This window comes from Ziziphus jujuba, chromosome 9 (genome assembly GCF_031755915.1).
Source record: "Ziziphus jujuba cultivar Dongzao chromosome 9, ASM3175591v1".
Taxonomy (NCBI): domain Eukaryota; kingdom Viridiplantae; phylum Streptophyta; class Magnoliopsida; order Rosales; family Rhamnaceae; genus Ziziphus; species Ziziphus jujuba.
This window is the reverse complement of record NC_083387.1, coordinates 13,344,084-13,365,939: the sequence shown is the minus strand read 5'-3', so window position 1 is coordinate 13,365,939 and position 21,856 is coordinate 13,344,084. Positions and strand designations below refer to the sequence as shown.

Below are 21,856 nucleotides of genomic sequence, written 5' to 3'. Positions count from 1 at the left end.
AATAGAATTATTGTTGACATTTTAAATTTACAATATTTAATAATATAATGATTTTTTAATTTAAAGGTTTAATTTGAGAAAGTAAACCTTTTGGATTAACCATTAAAAATAATATATTGGTTTCACTCGTGATAAATAATATTTTTTATTTATTTAGTATCTCAAATATTATTACAATTTCATTTTTAATGAACTTCGCGAGTCTCTAAATTCAGGTTATGTGTCACTTTCTGTTCTGTAAGTTTGACATAAAGGTTGTAATTCAATAAATTTTAAAACTAAGAATATGATGAAATTGAATAATAAAATCCAACTTGAAGTTTTTCACAATTTTTTATTTATTTATTTATTTTTTAATTTAATGCTGTACCAAACGACATGCAAAAAGGTATATAACGATATCAGGCCGTGTACTTCACTAGACGACTGATAAAACGCTATCCTGCTCTACATCAAACCCCACCATTCCATATTTGAACCTCAGGTACGCCATAACCTCCTCATTCCCGATGGTTTATCATAATTTTGATTTTCACTCTTTTTCCGTTTGGTTCCCGAGAAACCAATCGAAATAGGCGGTCTCTTATGTGCGTAACTAAAAGAACTTGAGCTGTTTTTTTGGCTGTGGCATTAATACAAACATCTAAACTACCAGCTCAAATGGAACGGCCTTAAATGGTCAAGAACACTTAGCTTTCCCTCTGCAACTCTTCCAATTCTTCTGAAACTGCCATCTTTCTTCCTTGGAAAACAAAAATTCACATTGACTTGTTAGTTTCCCAAAATTGTTTGAACTTCTTCAGGGTGGGGCAGTGTTGAGAAACTAGAATGAGTGCTAGTAGTTTGGTTGCAGAGGCAGTGTGGAAAGAAATTCAATCAACTGGTTCAGGTCCTCTCTCTCTCTCTCTCTCTCTCTCTCTCTCTCTCTCTCTCTCACTTTTGTATTTATACTTGGAGACGTACAAATTAGGATAATGACTTTGCTTTTGATTATGATTTTGATGAGAGGAAACAAATAACAAGTTTGTTAAATGGGACAGTTACAGATGATCAGCTATCCATGTTAGTAAAACCATCTCCACCACACTGCTCTGTAATTCTTCATTGATTCTCAAAATGCATCCAAATGGGTGTTTAACTATTTAGTCTTTTGTTGTTTTTTGTTAATCCAGTTTGCATTTCTTGTTTGGTAAAAACTTTGAGCGAGCAACTAAGATTGTGGATCAAAGAGGTGTCAAGAGGGTCTCAGGACACCCTAGTGGACGTTCGGTCTTTCAGGTAAAACCCTTTTTTTTTTTTTTTTTTCATTTCACTGAAATCCATCCAAGAAAGGCATTTGGGTTGGCAATGCATCAAAATGGGTTTGCAAATTTGATAGATAGAAGATGGAAAAATTGTTTGCTCAAATTTGAGGGAAAATATCCCAATAGGTAGGGATGTCAACGGGGCGGGGCGGGGCCGGTTTTTAAAATCCCGTCCCCGTCCCTGCGGGGAATTTTACATCCCATCCCCGCGATTTTCCCCGTTTTTTTAGGTGCGGGACGGGATCGGGGATTTTACAGGACGGGGACGGGGCGGGACGGTTTTCCCCGTTTTGTTTTTTAATTGATATTTTTTAAAAAAATTTATATAAAAAAATTATTTTATGATTAAAATATAAAGAAAATGACTACAATGCAATAAAAATATAATAAAATAACAAATTTAAAATACATATTTAGAAAAATAAATATAAAAAAAAGAAGAAAATGATTTTACATAAATAAAATTTTATAAAAAAAAATAAGAAATAAATATATATATATATATCGGGGCGGGTTCGGGGTGGGGTTATTATTCCCCGTCCCCGACTCGGTTTTTAGGTATTTGCCCCGAGCCCGCCTTGCATCCCCGAATTTTCGGGGAAAAACCGCCCCGTTAGGGGCGGTGCACCGCGATTTCGGGGATGGGCGGGGCAAATTGACATCCCTACCAATAGGGATAGCCTAGTGGCAGAATTGCTAGTTCTTCTGGTAAAAGATTCAGGGTTTGAATCGTCCTCCTCCAAGATCAATAGAAAAATGATGCAGAAATTGAAGGAAAACAATTAATTTTGATTTCCATTATTGACGATGAGTGTGGTTTAGGTTGTGGGAGAATCACGAAGGAAGGAGGAATATTTATGTTTTGCAGAAGAGTTTTGTGCCTGCTATTCATTCTTCTATGACATTGTGAACAGAGGAGAGCAGCTTTGTGTGAGATTTTTCATCTTTTGCTTCTCTATAATTTTTATTTTAGTGTGAATTTGCAATCTTTCTTTTTTCTCTTCCCCGTCGTTGTTATGTTTACTCTTTTTCCATTTTTTTCTTTTTCTTGTTTGTCCAGTGTAAGCATCAATTAGCAGCAAGGCTTGCTGCTTCACTGGGATCATGCATTGAAGTAAAGGTATCTGATGAACAGCTAGCATTTTTACTTTGTAACCTCTAGAATTCAAATACAATTTTTAGGAAACATTAGACTTGTGGTGCCTCTTGAGTGAAGTTTATTTTTAGTTTGTTTTGTTTATCATTCTTATATATAGTCTTTCTTCGTAACATCCCTGTATTGTATTCTTTACTTTGCAATTTTAGTGTTTTGGTATAAATTTATTACTATTATTTCTAATAATAATAGTAATTCCAACCTCTAGTAACTATTTTATATGAGCTTTGGCATTGCCATAGCAGAACACTCGATTCAAAATTCACAACAGTACTTTAGCACTGGTTGTTGATTTTAATACGTAGAGAGATTGTGTTAGGCTGCATCAAATTGATATGATTATTTTAGCATCAGGTTTTTTTTTCCGTAAAACAGTACTTTAGCACCGGTTATTGATTTTAATACATAGACAGATTGTGTTAGGCTGCATCAAATTGATATGATGACTTTAGCACAGATTTTCTTTATAAACTATTGAATTGTTTTAAGAGTTAGAATTTGAAGATCAATAGATGACTTAATATGAATTTAACGAGTTGATAAAGAAAATTCTGATAGTAAAATTATCAAATTAAATTTATGCGAATATGATTCTTTGCTTATACATGAACAATCAAGCTCACATCAGTATGATCTGATCTGATAGTTTTAATATCAATAATTTTTTATTAGCTCTTAGATCACTTCAAAAGTTATAATTTAAAATTCAAAAAATATTAAAATATGAATTTAATGACATACTACAATTTTATTTATAGAAAGTGAATCATGTCGAGATTTGATGATTAATAAATATAATTTTAAATTTCAACTATTGATGCGATTCAAAAGGTTAAAAAGAAAATCTTGATGTTAGTCTTTATACTAAGGATCCAATTTGAGTTTGTTCGTATATATTAGATTTACATTGGGACGATATGATATTTTTAATATCAATTTTTTTTTTCCAGCTCTTGGATTACATAAAAAGCTATGATTTAAAATTTAAAAATGGTAAAATATATATTTAGTGATATATTAAAATTTTATTTAGAAAAAATAAATCTTACTGAGATTGGATAATTAATAATGTAATTTAAAAAAAAATCATGATATTAAGAATTTTATTTGAGCTTGATCATAAACATATATACCCATTATATCTATAATATATATATATATATATATATATATATGGGGAAGCTTTCCATATAAAGTTTTTTGACAAAATTATTTAATAAATAATTTAGTCTTTTCAATTTATCTAATCTAAAAATTCGTATTTGTCTATTTAAAGACTTTTTAATATCTCATATTCATAAGATTCTAAATAATATTTATTTTTTACCTAAATTATTAATTACTTCCAAAAAAATCTTTCTTTTTCCTTTATCTTGATCATCTATCTCTCTCCTTAATCGTCAATTCTTAATTTTTTTTCCTTTCTATATGTATTATTATTATTTTAAAAATAGATCGTTGTATTCTTGAAATCTCTCTATGATATATTATTTAAATAATAAAATGATGAAGTTGAAAAATCATTTACAAGATCAACAAAAGAAACACTTCTTTTATATATATATTAAACTCTTTTTTTAAGAAGAAAAAAACATACGATTTTTGTTGCCAAAAATCATTAAAGCCATGAAACTCTTCTTCACATATATCTACATATATATATATATATATTTATATATATATATATATATTTATATATATATATTTGTTCTTGTTGAGAAGAAAAGAAAATATTTATGTGTTAAAATTAGAGATTAGAAATCAAATAAGAGAAAGAAAAAGCATTTGAACTTAATTTGGAGAGAATGGAACTTAATTTGGAGAGAATGGATAGCAATTATAGTAGTAATAAATAATTTACATAATCAATAAATAATATAATAATATTTAAATATGGATATAAAATATTTAAAAAAGATAAATATGAATCTTTTAATTAAATTAATTAAAAGGTTTAGATTATTTGTTAAAAAAAACTTTATATGGGGGACGCTTACTTTTATATATATATATATATATATATATATATAAAGTTATTCTATGATCAAACATGGGAAAATGCTCAACCATTGAATTTTAAGGAGTCTCACGAACGGCTCAGATACTTCTTTATCATGCGTGAGAAAATTACACCTTCAAAAAACTTTTCTTTAACCTTCCCATTTTAAAATATCATTTCCTTTCTCACTCGCACTACTGTTTCACACAGACCTCACCATTTCAAAATTTTAAAATAAAATCTACCATCTCTGTTTTACATAGACCTTACCATTTCAAAATTCTCAATAAAATCCATAATCTCTCACTGTTTCAAAATTCCCAAAGTAAATCCACTATTTCTAAGCGTTTCGAAGTTCCTAAATAAAATCCACCATCTCCCGATCCGCTCACACCACTGTTCTTGCCCCAGATATTCTTCTATTGTTTCCATTACCCAAGCTTTCTTCTCGATAATCCCCAATTCATTGAGGACTTGGGTTAAATGTTAGTATTTCTGAGCCATTGGTTTTTTTTTTTTCCCTTCTTTTTGTGAGCCTTTGTTTATTATTATTTTTTTTAAAATGTGAACCAAATGCTTGTTAAATCCGGCATTGTCTTCTTTAGAAGTCACAACTGGAGATTAGTTGTGTAAGCATGTCAACAAGCACTAGTGAAGTTCAACCAATCCAGATGTGCTCATGTGGGTAATATATGTATTTAAAGATGTCAATGACAGATAAGAACCCAAATCGTCAATTTTGGAAATTCTTAGATGGAGAACAAGGCGTACAAAAATGTTAATTTGTTGAATTTTCATTTGTTTTCGCTTAAAAATAATTAAATTTTTTTATTTTTAATTGATACAGAAAAAAGAATGTGGTAAATTCATTTAGACAAAAGAAGGAGAACCTAAGCTTGACAAAATAGATATACTTATCGGTGAAATTGGTCGTTTATTTTTGCAAGTGGAGAAATCCAATAATATACTTAAAACAATTCAAAAGAATACTAAGAGGAGCCACTAATATGACCTTAAGATTGTTATAATTGTTATAATTTTATTTTTTGGTTTGTTTAAAATGTTTGGCCATTGACCTAGTGACCATATATGTATCTGTTGGTAAACTTATTTTGTACTAAATTTTGCTATATCCTTGTTAAGCACCATATGTATCCCACAAAAATATGACTTGTCTTGTTGAAATTGTGTTAAAATTATCTATGCAATATGACTTTTTATGTTCAATTGTTTTGTTAATTAAATAGCATTGTCGAATCTAAATGAATCACAAAAAGGGTAGTAATTGTTAAATATTGACACTGATTTATGTAAAACGAAACAATATCGAACTATTTTTAGGAGTGCGATGTTGATTGGGTTGAGTTCAAATTATCATTGCCATCTTGATGAGCCTTACTGCTTCTACAATACTTCCAATAATGTTTTAATGTATTAATGCAATGTCTTAGTTATGGCCTCCAAATCTAATGACAATGAAAATGTTGACTTTTGTATCGTAAAATAATGGTGCATTTGACATAATCTTTTTAGGACGAAAGCTAAATGATCAATGACTTATGGTTTTAAAATTTGTCAAAAATTTTTGTTTTAAAAGCTAGATATAGATTGACTGTTTATTTAATGTTGCAAGCAATATTGATTCAATGTTACATTGAAAATAATTAATATAATGGTTTAATATCTTGTTATGCAATAGATATGAAAGATGGTTTTCAAGCAAATAAAAGAAAGAATACAAATTTGAAAATGGCGTTAAAGTCGACATTTTATATGTTGAAAACATCGGCTTTGATAAAATATATGTTTTTAGTTAATTATTTATTATTATTATTTTTTTACATGGTGTTTACAATTTGTCACAATTTATTGTGTCTAAGCTAGATTGACTGTTTAGTTAATGCTGCAAGCTATATTGATAAATGTTGTCACTAAGCAATTTGTCACAATGATTTAATATCTTGTCACTCATTCAATTATATTCGTTTAGCACAGTTTATTGTGTCTAAGCTAAATATAGATATGTTAAACGAATGTGTTTTTATTTTTCTCTTTGCTTAGTCTTTTTCCTTATATTTAATAAAGATTGGACCGTTTAAAAGCTACCCACAAGCAAGAGAAATGAAAACAAATTTTCAAGTAAAAAATAAATAAACAAAAATATTGAAATTATTCTAAAGCCGACGTTTTTATATGACACAAGCATCGGCCTTGATAAAAAGTAATTTTTTAATTTGCATTGTATGTAGAATTTGTCAAAATTTACTGTGCCTAAGCTAAATAGAGATATTTTGAATGAAAGTATGTTCTTTTCCTTTTGTTTAGTTTTTTTCTTTTACTTAATCAAGATTGGACCGTTGAAATGAAATCTAAAAGCAAGAGAAATATAAATAAATATTCAAGGAAAAAAAATAAATAGAAATTTGAAAATTATGTCAAAGCCGACACTTTAACATATTAAAAGCAATTACAAAAAAACCAAAACGAAGGTTAGAAAAATGTTTAAAATAAATTACAACATTTATAAAAAATGAAACAAAGCCGACGCTTTTTGTTGGAAAGGCATCGGTTTAGCCCCATTTTAAAGAAATTAGATAAAATAATTACAAAGAATTTTAAACAAAAGTTACAAAATTATTAAAAAAAAAAAATTTACAAAAGAAATCAAAAGACTAAAAAAAACCAAATCCAACGCTTTTAACATGTAAAAGCGTCGGTGTAGGCCATATATTTTTATTTTATTTTATTTTTCTTCTTATCCTTCATTATTGTAATTCCATTGATGCTTGTAAAATTTTCTAATGATTTTAGGCAAAATAATTAAAAAAAATTTTAAATAAAAGTTACAAAATTGTTAAAAAAAAATTTACAAAAGAAATAAAAAATTTTAAAAAAACCAAAGCCAACGCTTTTAACATATAAAAGCATCGGCTTAGGCTTCATTTTTTATTTTTTTATTTTTTTATTATCTTTCACTATTATAATTCTATTGATGTTTATAAATTTTTCTAATAATTTTAGGCAAAATAATTATGAAGGATTTTAACATAAAAATTATAAAATTATTAAAAAAAAATGAAATTTACAAAGGAAATAAAAAATTAAAAAAAACCAAAGTCCACGCTTTTAAAACGTAAAAGTATCGACTTAGGCTTCCTTTTTTACTTTTAATTTCATTTTTCTTTTTATCCTTCACTATTGTAATTTCAGTTAAATTTTTCTAATAATTTTAGACAAAATAATTATAAAATATTTTAAACAAAAGTTACAAAATCATTTAAAAAAAAAATTACAAAAGAAATCAAAAATTAAAAAATAACCAAAGCGTTGTCAATGCTTTTAACATGTAAAAGCACCGATTTAGGCCCCTTTTTTATTTTTAATTTTATTTTTCTTCTTATCCGTCATTATTGTAATTTCCGTTGATGCTTATAAATTTTTTTAATGATTTTAGACAAAATAATTTTAAACAAAAATTACAAAATCATTACAAAAACAAATTTATAAAAGAAATCAAAAAATTAAAAAAAACCAAAGCCCATGCTTTTAACATGTAAAAGCGCCTGCTTAGGTCTCTTTTTATTTTTAAATTTATTTTTCTTCTTATCCTTTACTATTATAATTTCCGTTGATTCTTGTAAATTTTTCTAATGATTGTAGATAAAATAATTACCAAGAATTTTAAACAAAAGTTACAAAATCATTAAAAAAAAAAAATTTACAAAAGAAATCAAAAGATTAAAAAAAACCAAATCCAACGCTTTTAACTTGTAAAAGCGTCGGCGTAGGCTACATTTTTTTTTAATATTTTTTTTTTATCCTTTACTATTGTAATTTTCCTTGATACTTGTAAAATTTTCTAATGATTTTAGGCAAAATAATTAAAAAGGATTTTAACCCAAAGTTACAAAATCAATAAAAAATTTAACAAAATTTATAAAAGAAATCAAATAATTAAAAAATATGAAAGCCAACACTTTTAAAATGTAAAAGTGTCGGCTTAGGCCACCTTTTTTACTTTTAATTTTATTTTTTTCTTATCCTTCGCTATTATAATTTCCATTGATACTTGTAAAATTTTCTAATAATTTTACACAAAATAATTATAAAGGATTGTAAACAAAAGTTAGAATATCATTAAAAAAACTTACAATAGAAATCAAAAAAAAAAAAAAAGAAAAAAAAAAGCCAACGCTTTTAAAATGTAAAAGCATTGGCTTAGGCCCCTTTTTTTATTTTTTATTTTATTTTTCTTCTTATCCTTAACTATTGTAATTTCTATTGATATTTATAAATTTTTCTAATGATTTTAGACAAATTAATTGCAAAGGATTTTAAACAAAAGTTACAAAATCATTAAAAAAAAAAAGAACAAAATTTACAAAAGAAATAAAAAATTTAAGAAAAACCAAAGCCAACGCTTTTAACAAAAAAAAGCATCGGCTTAGGCTTCATTTTTATTTTTAATTTTATTTTTCTTCTTATCCTTCACTATTTTAATTTCCATTGATACATGTAAAAGTACAAAAAAAATTTGAGAAAACATTTACAACAGAATTAAAACAAAGTGGTAAAAGTTATTTACAAAATTTAACTTTATTACAATTTGATCAAGTATTGTATATGCACATCAAATTCACAAAAAATCAAAAAATAAAACTAAGCACCGAGGCTTTGCCCTTTTTTTTTTTTTGTTATTCCTAACTATTGTAATTTCCTATGATGCTTGTCAAAGTACTAAAAAATGTTGACCTTTACAACAAAATTAAAGGAAAATTGAAAAAACTATTGAAAAAATTTAACTTTATTACTATTTGTTTAAGTATTGTACATGTACATCAATAGCAATGTCAGGACCCGTCCAAAATTTCTCACCGGAACCCTAGACAAGCCCTGATCTCAGGGAAACCCTACCGAACCTTCCAATAGAAAATCCGGCAGAAGCTCCCCTAAGGGTTGGACTTACCACAATTTTCCTGCACTGGAAACACACTTCTATATACACCACCTTATTCCTCCCATCTTACTACAATTTGTTTCCACAAATTTACAGCACTCCAAAATAATAACAAGGAATTAATGCAGTATTTAATAAAATGTGTCCAATACAGTATACAGAGCATTATACAAATAAATATGAAATTAATACAATGACAGATAAAGTAATACAAGATGGAGATGAAAAAGGAAAGAAATGCTTCTTGGATTTTCGGCAATGAACTGAGACGTCGGGCTCGCCCCGGACGATCAACGTCTCCCAATCCTTGTACCTAGGGGAACGGAATTTAAAAATATGAGATGCTAATCATCTCAGTGAGTAACTCTATCTACTGTACAATTATAATAGTAACGATAATTATAGTACACTTGATTAATTAAGAATAAATAAATAAATAGAAAATAGTTAATTGGAAATAATATTTTCTCTCTAAATCCTCACCATTCACTCCGTTGGAAAAGTTCGCCTTTTAAAACATTTTCGTAAAACCCAATATTTTATGACCCAAAAATCAAGGAATAATTAATTTAATAAAAATTTAAGTAATCCAGATTTTAATGAAATAAATTGAAATAAAATAACTTATAACAATTATCAAATAATTAATCCATGTCATAACAATTAATACCAAAATATTAATAAAACTCATATTAAAACAATTCATAGAATAATTAAGTACTTAAAATAAATCAATTTATTGAACAATTAAGCAAAGGAAAAATCAAATCAATTTAAAACTTCCCTTTGAAATAAATAATAAAACAACATTAAATATATTCTTACTTTAGATACAATTTCAGAATATTTATTTTGAAATCCATATTCCGAAAATCACTTGATGCATCTACTATATACCAGTGGCGCTAACGGTACCCAGCGTCCCAAGGTACCGCCAGACAAGAGGTTAAAGAGAGAAACCAGCATACAGTCGCGTGGCGTCCCACTGCGCTGTTGCAAACAGGCGTCCTGGCCATGGAGGGATGGCCTACCCTCATCCGATGGCAACCACAAGACAACCCAATAAATCACCTGCGCGCTACTCACACCCACCTGCGCGCTAATCATATCCATGTGCGCACTAATCACATCCATATACATAGAACACCAGTACGTGTATGGTGCATCTAAAAACTCGTAAATCATAAATCAATATTTTTCAAAATCTCAAAATTTCATAAATATCATCGGGTTTATTCCATCCAATTAAACCCGTAAATTTTCCACAATTCCTTTATAAATCATCGTCATAAATCTATCACACAATTTCCATCAATTTCAAATCCATCAATTTCCTAATCCACAATATTCAAATGCGTAAGCATAGTTTTTTTTTAAAATAATATCCCTAAATCCTTAAAGGCATAATTTCATCAAACTCCCATAAAATTTCCAAAATTCATAAATCCATATAAATGCATTTTTATTAATCAAAATAAACTCACAAATAAATTCCACAATAAATCAATTAATATTAAAATCACAATTCCTTTAAATATCAAATCTCCATAAAATGTAAATTTTCATAATTTGTCAAAAACCATATATGATTTAATGCACATATACATTTCAATTTATTCAAAATGTGCCATCACAATTTCAAATATAATATTGATAAATATTTAACACATAAATATTAAATCCAAATATCTAATTATCACAAAATAAATATAATTTAACACCCGAAATAAATTTGAAGGTGGGTTACTCACCTCGAGCACGCAATTAACCCAATATCCTCTATGGGATCAATTTCACGACGTACACGTGCTCCTAGAACAATAATATTACACAACTAAAATAAATTAATATTTTATTAGGGTAAATAATATCTGGTACCTGGGAGATAACACAAACGTTAACCAAAATTTGCGAGTAATATACCGAATCGAAGCTTATGGAACGAGAATCGTATTATCGGCCTCCATTGACCCCAATTCCGCCGGTGGTAGTCGGAATTTGCCTGGGAAGTATCGGCTGAACTTCACCTCCTCATAGCTCGCGAACCACTTCGAATTTAGACAATTGGAGACCATATTTGAACTCAGAGAACCCAAAATAGAGGGAAAGGGGTGGAAGATCGGACTGGGTTGGCCGGAAACAGCGAGAATCACCGGAAAACTCAAAATGAGCTGCCGCCGGCTTTAACCGTCTATCTGGGTGCGTCAACGATCGGTTGGCCGCCAAAGTTGGCGCCTGAGCTCGCCGACGGCTGGGCTTCATAGGTGGCCGACGCGTGTGGCCGTCTGGTGGCCGAAAAAGATGCAGCAGGGAGAGAGATATCGACGGGAAAAAGAAAATGAAGAGAGAAGGAGAAGAAGGAAGAAGAAGAAGAAAGAAAGGAGGGGCCCATGGGCCTTTTTTCCCACGTGGGGAAAGGAAAAAAAAATAAAAAATAAAAAATAAAAAATAAAAAATAAAAAATAAAAAATAAAAAAGAAAAAAGAAAAAAGAAAAAGAAATAAAAAGAAAAGAAAAGAAAATAATATTATTGTATAGAATAATAATAAAATAATATGGTATTTAACCATAGTTGACATGTGGCATCTCACCGTTGTGACACATGACACCCTTTATTAAGCCACACGTGGCACACTGTTCACATATTTAAAAATAATATTAAAATAATACTGTATTTGAAAAATTCTATAGGTCCATAATTTTCAAACCACATGTCCAAATCGGACGTACCGCTAGTCTATGAACTCGTATCGATGAGTACTTCACAACCATACATGAGTGAAAGCTCAACTTTGCATGAACAAAAAGTCAACTCCGGCACCCCTTGGATAGTTTGGACGTCAACTTGTTTTGCTCATAACTTTTAAACCGTAGCTCCGTTTTTGATGTGCTACTAGTCTATGGACTCGTGACAATGTGTACTTTTTAACGGTACCTCGGTCAATGTGAAATTCCACCAGGAACAAAAAGTCAACATTTGACCCCTTCTCGGTCAACGACGATCAAACCCGGTCAACCTTGGTAAAATTTGAGAAATTTTCGGTGTACTTCGGGACGGGGTGTTACATGCAACAAGGCCAGCATGCAAACATTCATGTTGATGAAATACTTGTTAGCATATTTGATGCCCATTTAGCTCTTGATTGGTTGACCTTCTGTGGTGGCCATGTGACACCCTTGTACTGTATATGCAATTAGTTTATTAAGAATTGGATACAAATATACAGAAGAAATTAATAAAAACATTTATAAAAATCTTAGGTATAGGCAAAATAGTTTCATTACCATTGGTTTTATGTTTAGGCGAGGTACTTTTTGCCTAATGATGTCCCGCATTATCATAATAACGTAGTAGCTACATTCGGTATTCCCTAGAAGCCTAAATTTGCAAACATAAATTTATGTAAGTATGTAAATTAAGAAAAACTAATTTTCACTTTAACAATAGTATTTACCTTTGTATCGGTTTGCCATTTAATTTTTTTCTCGATTTTCTTCCATTTCCTCCATGCAAGGAATGCACTAAAACAACACATACATTGTATCTTTATTATAATAATTTAAAATGTTTATTAAATTTCATTATAAATGATTGATTGAATATAGTTGTTATTGAACTTACTTGTCAATCAAGAATTTAAAGTCCTTATGGATTTAATCCTTATGACTCTCCGAAAAATCAAAGAACCAAGTAAATGCTAACTATGGGTCGACAACCCCTAACATCTAATGATTGCTACAAACCAATAATAAATTATTAGTTAATATATACAGAACTATTAAATTAATTAAGTTACAAATTATTGGAACTTAACACCACATACCCTGCATGGTATGGAAAGAACCATAATTGACCTCGTGTTGCATACGTCCATCCATTCAAAACATATTTCAATCGATCTTTTGAGTTTTCATAAACAACCGATGCAGTCAGTGCGGGATGAACAAAGCAATACTTCGCTTCATCCATTGTGATTTTCAGGCCATTATATAAGTGTCTCCCAATATCCATTCGTCAATGTACAAGTAAATAAAAAATTTTATATTGATAAAAAAATTATTTTGATTGAATTGAAATATTAGATACACACACATTTTGTAGTTTTGTTACCTTATGTAGAACAGTACGCACTCTGAAGACAATTCTTGCAAGTTGCAAAAATCACTTATGTCAGTCTTCGATCCGTCTTATCAACTCCCGAATTGGTGGGGTAAAAATTAAGGGATCATAGTCGTCACCACCATGCTCACCTTGGACATTTGTCTCCTCCACACGTGGCACATGTGTCTTGTCCATAGGTGGTACATGTATCTTCTCCACATGTGTCTCGTCCATAGGTGGTACATGTGTCTCCTCCACATGTGTTAGGTTATAATCACCTAGAACTTCCTCCACATGTGCCTCCAAATATGTCTCATCCACATGTGATACCTGTGGTGGGTTGGACATTCCCTATAAATATTAATAGAAAATAATATAAGTACAATAACACCACACTGATTAAACTTATACATGCAATTATTGCAAAAAATTTCATGAAACTTTACTTGTAGAGATGGGAAAATGACAAGATTGAATGGCTATGCAATGATTGCACCTTTGGCTTATCCTACGTATCTAAAGCTAAATGTCAAAATAGGCAAAGGGGAAAATGCCATGAACAACTCCTCATGTATCACATCCTTATTATATGTCAATGCCTCATTGGGCGAAGACTGCTCCCCATGTGTTTGAGGTTGTGATTCGAGGGTAATACCACATGCAGCTGTTAATTGATTGAGCTTCTTAACGTTGGGATTCTGTTGAATGACCTTCAACAAACCAATGACCATAAACTCTAGATTGTTAATTCTGTCGGACTTATTCTTTTTTGGGAATGTCATAATACGAATCTAGGTCGACTTGCTCTTAAACCCATATTATATTAGCCTGGATCGAAAAATTAAGTTAAAGCTCTTATGGTCACCTCAACCCCTAATCAACCTATGACTAGAAACCTTAGTATATGATAAAAGACGCCACAATAGGTGATTGATGCCCTATTGATAAGTCAAACTAAAACACTCACTCTCTATTGGTGTTTTAGGTGTTCAAAGAGAACAATGAGAATTCGTTCTCACAAATAATTTTCTGTATAATATCTAAGCTGATTTCTCATTGAAAATAAGCCCTTAAATAGGCTTTGAAGGAACAAAATAATACCATAAAATTCTAGGGTAAAATTTGGCCAATAACAAAGGAAAGCAATGGCGGCCGAATTTCTCTAATTTCCTAATCGCATTTTGATTAATTAATTCCTTTATTTTGAATTAGGAATTAATTAATTTACAAGAAAAATAATAAAATTCTAACTTTCCTAAGTTGATTTTTCAAGCAAATAAACAAATAAAAACCAAAATAAAAGATAGTTTCCTAAAACAAAAAGTTAAATTTAAATAAGGAAACTAGTTGACTAATTTGACAACTAAGCTAACTTTGACCAATTTCCAGCTTGTAAATGCTCCAAATCAGATCGAATGTGCCATGCAGGATTCCAAATAGGATTAATTATGAGTCTGATACATTTTCCTTGATTGAAACAAAGAGAAAATACCAAATCAATAAATACAGCAAAGTCAGTGCCAGTTTGGTGCATTTTCGGCCAAATTGAGGTGTTGTACCCACAAGCTGAATGTAGACACTTTTGCTTATAACTTGACATGAGTCCATGGTTTCTTGACGATATCAATTGAATTAATGAAGTTACGAATCCATTCCTTGCTGTCCGGAGTCTAAAAATGCACTAAAACAGCTACCTCGGTCCATATCGGCCTCCACCACTTGGATGCTTAAAACAGGCTTTGAATTTTTAGGTATTGACAAGAACTTTTGAGAATTGATAACTCATTGTATAAAGCCACCCAGGTTGTTATTAAATCTCTTAACTTGAGCCCTAATGATTGGTCCAGTTTTCAACTGTATAGGATTTACACTTTAGTGGGTTGTGCGGATAGGACGGATTCTCATCATTCCCCTCCTATTGAAAAGGATTTGCCCTCAAATCAAAATAATCACCTGTAGCAAAATGAGATAAATCAGCAACATTAAATGTAACACTAACATTCCACTCACCCGATAAGTCAAGTTTATAAGCATTCTCATAAATCCGCTTCAAAACTTGAAAAGGTCCATCTCCATGCAGCATAAGCTTCAACTTTCTTTGTTCAGGAAACCTCTCATTTCTTAAATGCAACCAAACCCAATTTGTAGGTTCAAATACAACCTTCATTCATCCTTGATTAGGATTCTTTGCATATTGTTCCGTCATTCTCTCAATGTTTACTTTTGCCTTCTCATGAATCTGCTCCACAATCTCAAATCTAAAGGTGTCAAATCTAATGAGTTAAAAGATTAAAACCATAAACAATCTCAAATGGTGTGTATATAGTAGCTGAATGCAAAGATATATTACAGGCAAATTCAACATGTTGCAAACATTCTTCCCATGTTCTTAAATTTCTACTAATTAAATCCCTTAATAATGCAAACAAAGTCCTATTTACTACTTCAGTTTGTCTATCAGTTTGTGAATGACAAGTAGTTGAAAATAAAAGTTTAGTTCCTAACTCAGCCCGCAAAATTTTTCAAAAATAACTTCAGAACTTGGCATCCCTATTTGACACAATAGTTCTAGGCATACCATGCAACCTCACGATTTCATTAAAGAATAAATTAGCAATATTAGATGCATCATACATTTTATTACATGTAATAAAATGTGCCATATTAGAAAAGGGATATTGGCAGTTATGCACCCTGAACTTTATCGGGGTCGATACATTGTACCCTAAACTTTTTTTCCTGTCATTATGCACCTTAAACTTTCTTTTCCCTCGCACCATTGGTTCTTCTATAAAAAATGCTTAACAGAATGACCACGTGCGGCGCACGTGATCATCAAGCAAGGGTAGATCAGGTCATTTTACTGTCCTCATCATGTGCCTCTCATGTGCTTTATTGATTTTTTGTTTTTTATTTTTGGCTTTATGTGTAGATCTGCAACAGCTTTGATGATGGGTGCTAATGATTTGCACAAGTTTGGAAGATCTCTCCTTGAAAGGAATGATTTTTCGATGAATGGTAGTGCTGGAATGGTGAATCCAGCTTCTAGGCAAATTTATTTGACTTTCACAGTTGACAGCACTTTCGGGGAGGAAGATGTTTCAAATTATTTCAGGTTCTATTATCTTAAAATAGATTTTGTGGGTTCGTTTTTCTTTTTTGATTCAATGGATTATTATTCAATATGCTGACTTTTTTTTTTCTTTTTTTTTTTTTTCCAGTTGAAGCATTTATGGACCAGTTCAAGATGTGAGAATCCCATACCAGCAAAAGAGAATGTTTGGATTTGTGACTTTTGTCTGCCCAGAAACCGTGAAGCTTATCCTAGCTAGAGGAAACCCTCATTTTGTTTGTGATGCTAGAGTTCTTGTTAAGCCTTACGAAGAGAAAGGAAAAGTCTAGGACAAGTACAGAAAGATTCTGAAAGCTTTTGATCTATTTTTTTCTCTTTTATGTTGTCAGTAAAATAGTAAACTTTTTTGTTGCAAAAGCTATTTTCTTTTTTCTTTTTTGTTTTTTTTGTTTTTTTCTCATGATTTTCCAGGAAACAGCAACAGCAACAAGTTAAAAGAGGAGATTTTTCACCCTGTGGTACCCCAACTAGTTTGGATTCTAGAGACCCATATCATCTTCAACTTGGTAAGCGAAAACCCAGAAAAAAAAAATTAAATCGTCTGTCTGTTATCGCATTCAAAAGTGGATTTTTTTTTAACTCGTGGTTTTCTATATTTATGAGAAGAATGACATTCAAACCATTTTTGACACGATCTACCCTTGCTTGATGTTCCATTAAGCATTTTTGAGAGAAGAATCAACAGTGCAAGGGAAAAGGAAGTTTGGGGTGCATAATGCCAGGAAAAAAAGTTTAAGGTGCAATGTGTTAACTTCGATAAAGTTCGGGGTACATAGCTGCCAATATCTCATTAGAAAATCTATCCACAACAACAAAAATTGAATCCTTACTTATTTTAGACCTAGACAAACAAAGAATAAAATCCATAGACAAATCGATCCAAGGAAAGGATGGAATTGCCAATGGGAGGTACAAACCGTGCAACTTCAAGTTTGACTTGGATTTTTGGCATTTCAAGCATCTTTCACATATTCTTTCCATATCTCTCTTCATATTAGGCCAATAAAAATGTTCTTGCAGTAAGGATAAAGTTTTTAAGACACCAAAATGATCCATTAAACCACCACCATGATCTTCTTTCACTAACCCCTAATGCTATAATTAGGCACAAAAAATTTATTTCCCTTAAACAAATATCCATTGAAGATGTAAAATTTATTAAAACCATGTTTTTTACAGTTCCTAAATATTTCTCCAAAATCACTATCATGTTCATAAAGTTATTTCAATTGTTCAAATCCGAGCAATCTAGCATCTAAACTAGAAAACAATACATATCTTTGGGATAATACTTCGGCAATCACATTTTTCTTACCTCTCTTGTAGCGGATGACATAAGAAAAAGTCTCAATGAACTCAATCCACTTAGCATACTGTTGGTTAAGCTTCCCTTGGCCTTTTATGTGCTTCAATGATTCATGATCCATATGAATCATAAACTCCTTTGGTATTAAGTAATGCTGCCACATCTCCTAAGCACTCACCATCGCATACATCTCTTTATCATATATCGGGTACTTCAATGCCGTTCCATTTAGCTTCTCACTTAACTATGCTATGGGTCTTCTATTTTTCATTAAAACAGCTTCAATACCTACACTCGAAGCATCACATTCAATTCCAAAAGTTTTATAAAAATTAGGCAAAACAACTAAATGACCATTAGTTAATTTTTCTTTCAATAAATTAAAAGATTTTTCTTGTGCTTCCCCCTATTTGAAGCCAAGAATCTTCTTTACAACTTCGGTTAAAGGTGCTGCAATGGTGTTAAAATCCTTGACAAATCTTGAGTAGAAACTAGCCAAACCATGAAAGCTCCTCATTTGTGTAATAGATGTAGGTTTCGGCCACTTTTGGATTGCTTTTATGTTGGATTGATCAACTTTAATTCTTGCAGCATTTACAACAAATCCTAGAAAAACCAATTCATCTTTACAAAAATCACACTTTTTGAGATTATCAAATAATCTTTCCTTCTTAAGTACTACTAAAACTAACCTAAAATGTTCTACATCCTCATCTACATGTCTACTATATACAAGAATATTATCAAAATAAACAACCACAAATTTTCCAATGAATGGGTAGTAACATGGTTCATTAATCTCATAAAAGTGCTAAGTTAAACCAAAAGGCATTACTAACCACTCATATAAACCATATTTAGTTTTAAATACGGTTTTCCATTTATCACCTTTTTTCATCCTAATTTGACTATACCCACTCTTAAGATCAATTTTAGTAAACATGCATGCACCATGTAACTCATCTAACATATCATCTAACCTAGAAATTGAATGTCTATATTTAATGGTAATATTATTTCTAGCTCTACAATCCACACACAGACGCCATGAACCATCTTTGTTAGGTACTAACAAAACAGGAACAACACATGGACTCATACTCTCACGAATATAACATTTGTCAAACAACTCACTTACCTGCCTTTGTAGCTCCTTTGTTTCCTCAGGATTACTCCTATATGTAGGCCTATTAGGAATTGAAGCTCTCGGTACAAAATCAATTTGATGTTCAATCCCTCAGATAGGTAGTAAACCATTAGGAATTTTCTTTGGAAAGATATCTTCAAAATCCTATAAAAGAGAAGAGATAGAACTTGGCAATTCAAGTTTTTCGAGGTTAGCTTGATCATTTAAATAAACATATTTATAAATCATGAACAGCAAGGGTTTATCACTCAAAAATGCCTTTTTAATTTTCCTAAAAGTAAGATAAAAATTCTTCTTTTTCTTCTTTTTCCTCTCTCTTTCTTTGCCACTCATAGATTCCATTTTTTTACCCTCACTCTCGGCCTTAGCTTGAATTTTCTCACTCTCGGCTTTCTCTTTTATTTTCACCTCACAATTGGGATTAGAATACTTATCTTGGATAGCAAGCTCGGTTTTGTCCTCATCGATAGGTGGTGAAACCGTGAGTGCCACACTAGACCTCTCTTTTAGTTTTTCGGCATTCCCCCTTTGTTGCATTTGTAATTGGTCTCTAAATACCTTCTTTGGAGTTAATGGCTCTAGCTTAACCTTTTTACCCTTAAATTTAAAAACAATGGAATTCTCCCTTCCATAATGTATGACATCCTTATTAAAATGCATGGCCTTTCCAATAAAATATGACCAGCATGCATGGGAACAACATCACACAATACAACATCCACATATTTATCAATGCTGAATTTTACTTTGACTTGTTTGTTTACTTTCATCTCACCACTATCATTAAGCCATTATAATCTATATGGTTTAGGATGTTTAATGGTTGCTAATCCTAATTTATCCACTACCAAATTACTAATTACATTAGCACAACTTCCACTATCAACTATCATACTATAAATGTTACCTTGAATTTCACATTGAATTTGGAAGATATTCTCTTTTTGAATTTGATTATCATCTTTGTACACAGTTAGAACCCTTCTTGCCACCAAACTTAATTCAGCCCTTGAAGCCTTGAGTTTTTCAAATTCCCCATGTTCCTCACCTCCAAGTTCTTTTTCTTCATCAGCCTCACTTTCTTCACTTTCGGATTCCAAGTCTTCGTTACCTTTCAACACCATGATTCTCCTATTCGAGCATTGACTAGCAATGTTTCCTCGTCCCTGGCACTTAAGACACACAATGTCATGAATTCTAGAAGGTTTAGGATAAGCTTTACCTTCAATCTTAAATGCTTTGACAGATTCGATTTTTGCTTCACTTTTTGGCCAATTGGCGCTCTCATCACCATGTTTCGGTTTTGGTTTGGTGTCATATGTTGGATTGCTTCTCCAAACATTTGGATTTGTCTTCCTATTACTTGAACCACCTCCAAACCGTGAGCTTCCCCTTCTTTTGAATTGGTTTTCAATTTTGATGGACACGTGAAGCATCTCCTCCAATTCTACACATTGTTGAAGCTCCATTTGGTTGGCTATATCACGATTCAACCCAAAAACCTTGCCATGGTTGCTTCACGATCATCATTCATGCTCAACCTCATCATGACCATTTCTATCTCCTTATAGTAATCCTCCACGGTCCTACTTCCTTGAGTTAATGATTGAACCTTTTGATGCAGCAACATATGGTAATGACTTGGTACAAACCTCTTTCTCATGGCTCCTTTCATCTGTCGCCAAGTGGTAATGGGTTCATCTACAACTCTTATTCGGGTATCTTGCTCATTAGTCCACCGTTGGAGTGCATAATGTACAAACTCTAAAGCTGCCAATTTAACTTTTTTAGCCTCGGAATAGTTATGACAATCAAAAATCATCTCCATTCGCTCCTCCCACTACAAGTAAGCTTTTGGATCACTTTTTCCCACGAATAGTAGTATATTGACCTTAATGTTTCCCAGATCATCATCTTCTTCTCTAGCTGGTCTCCCATAGGTTGGCTTTCCTTGGTAAGCAAAAATATCATCAACCCCATCTTCAATATCATCTCCAAAATTACCTCCTTCAAATTCCTCCCTAGGCCTTCCTCGACCTCCTCGCCCTCGTCCTCACCCTCGGCCTCCATGAAATTCTTACCTTGGATTCAGTCTACCTTGAGATGTTTCTAACCTGTCTATCCTTTGATGTAGGTGATTAAAGCGAGCATTCATCTGTTGAAGTTGTTCTAAGACTGCCATCATGTTGGTAGGTTCACCTCCACTTTCTATTGCTCGAGAGTCACCTTTGAACCCTATGGATTCCTCTTCATCAATTCTAAATGATCCATCTCCTCTTCTCATTCTAGAATTTTCCATGTTAGTATAAATAATGCAAAAAACTTTACCAAAATCACTACCTCACGTGTTTCACTCAGACAAGGTCTCGACACTCTTGTTTACACACTAGTTTTGGCTTTTAACCTTTTTTAAGCTCACACTCTCGCTTTTTTGCACTCAAAGAATTTTCTCAAAGTTCTAATTAAAACCACACAAACAATAACTAGCTCACAAGTACGCCTTAATTTAACTTATCAACAAAACAGCAACTAAAACGAACAAATACCAAATGAATTGAGAAAACTTAGTCTCGGCCTAACTAATCCAAAACAAGGTCAATATTAATGAAATTTTGGAATTAATAAATGCTGGTTCAGAATATAAAGAACCCAAATTTAAGGATAAAATATAGAAAAGAGATTCAAACAACGAAGATGAATCAATTAGAGCAAAATAGGAAATAGATGATGATTGTTGTTCTTGTAATTTAAG

The 21,856-nt window shown here is 31.3% G+C and overlaps 1 protein-coding gene across 4 annotated transcripts; it reads left to right on the top strand.

The window, feature by feature from the left end:
* Window positions 1–314: 314 nt before the first annotated feature.
* On the top strand, window positions 315–2,663 carry LOC107427136 (uncharacterized). 4 transcript variants are annotated; one of them, XM_025077172.3, is made up of 6 exons: window positions 315–484; window positions 804–889; window positions 1,047–1,062; window positions 1,173–1,278; window positions 2,127–2,234; window positions 2,365–2,663. In XM_025077172.3, the coding sequence occupies exons 2-6, from the start codon at window positions 829–831 to the stop codon at window positions 2,464–2,466; spliced, it is 393 nt and encodes a 130-aa protein (XP_024932940.1). In that variant the 5' UTR covers window positions 315–484; window positions 804–828; the 3' UTR covers window positions 2,467–2,663. The 4 variants fall into 4 exon arrangements, with proteins under 4 accessions (XP_024932940.1, XP_060667389.1, XP_015892971.1 ...); XM_016037485.4 differs by having other exon boundaries at window positions 319–484; window positions 1,041–1,062; XM_060811406.1 differs by having other exon boundaries at window positions 316–889.
* The last annotated feature ends 19,193 nt before the right edge of the window (window positions 2,664–21,856 follow it).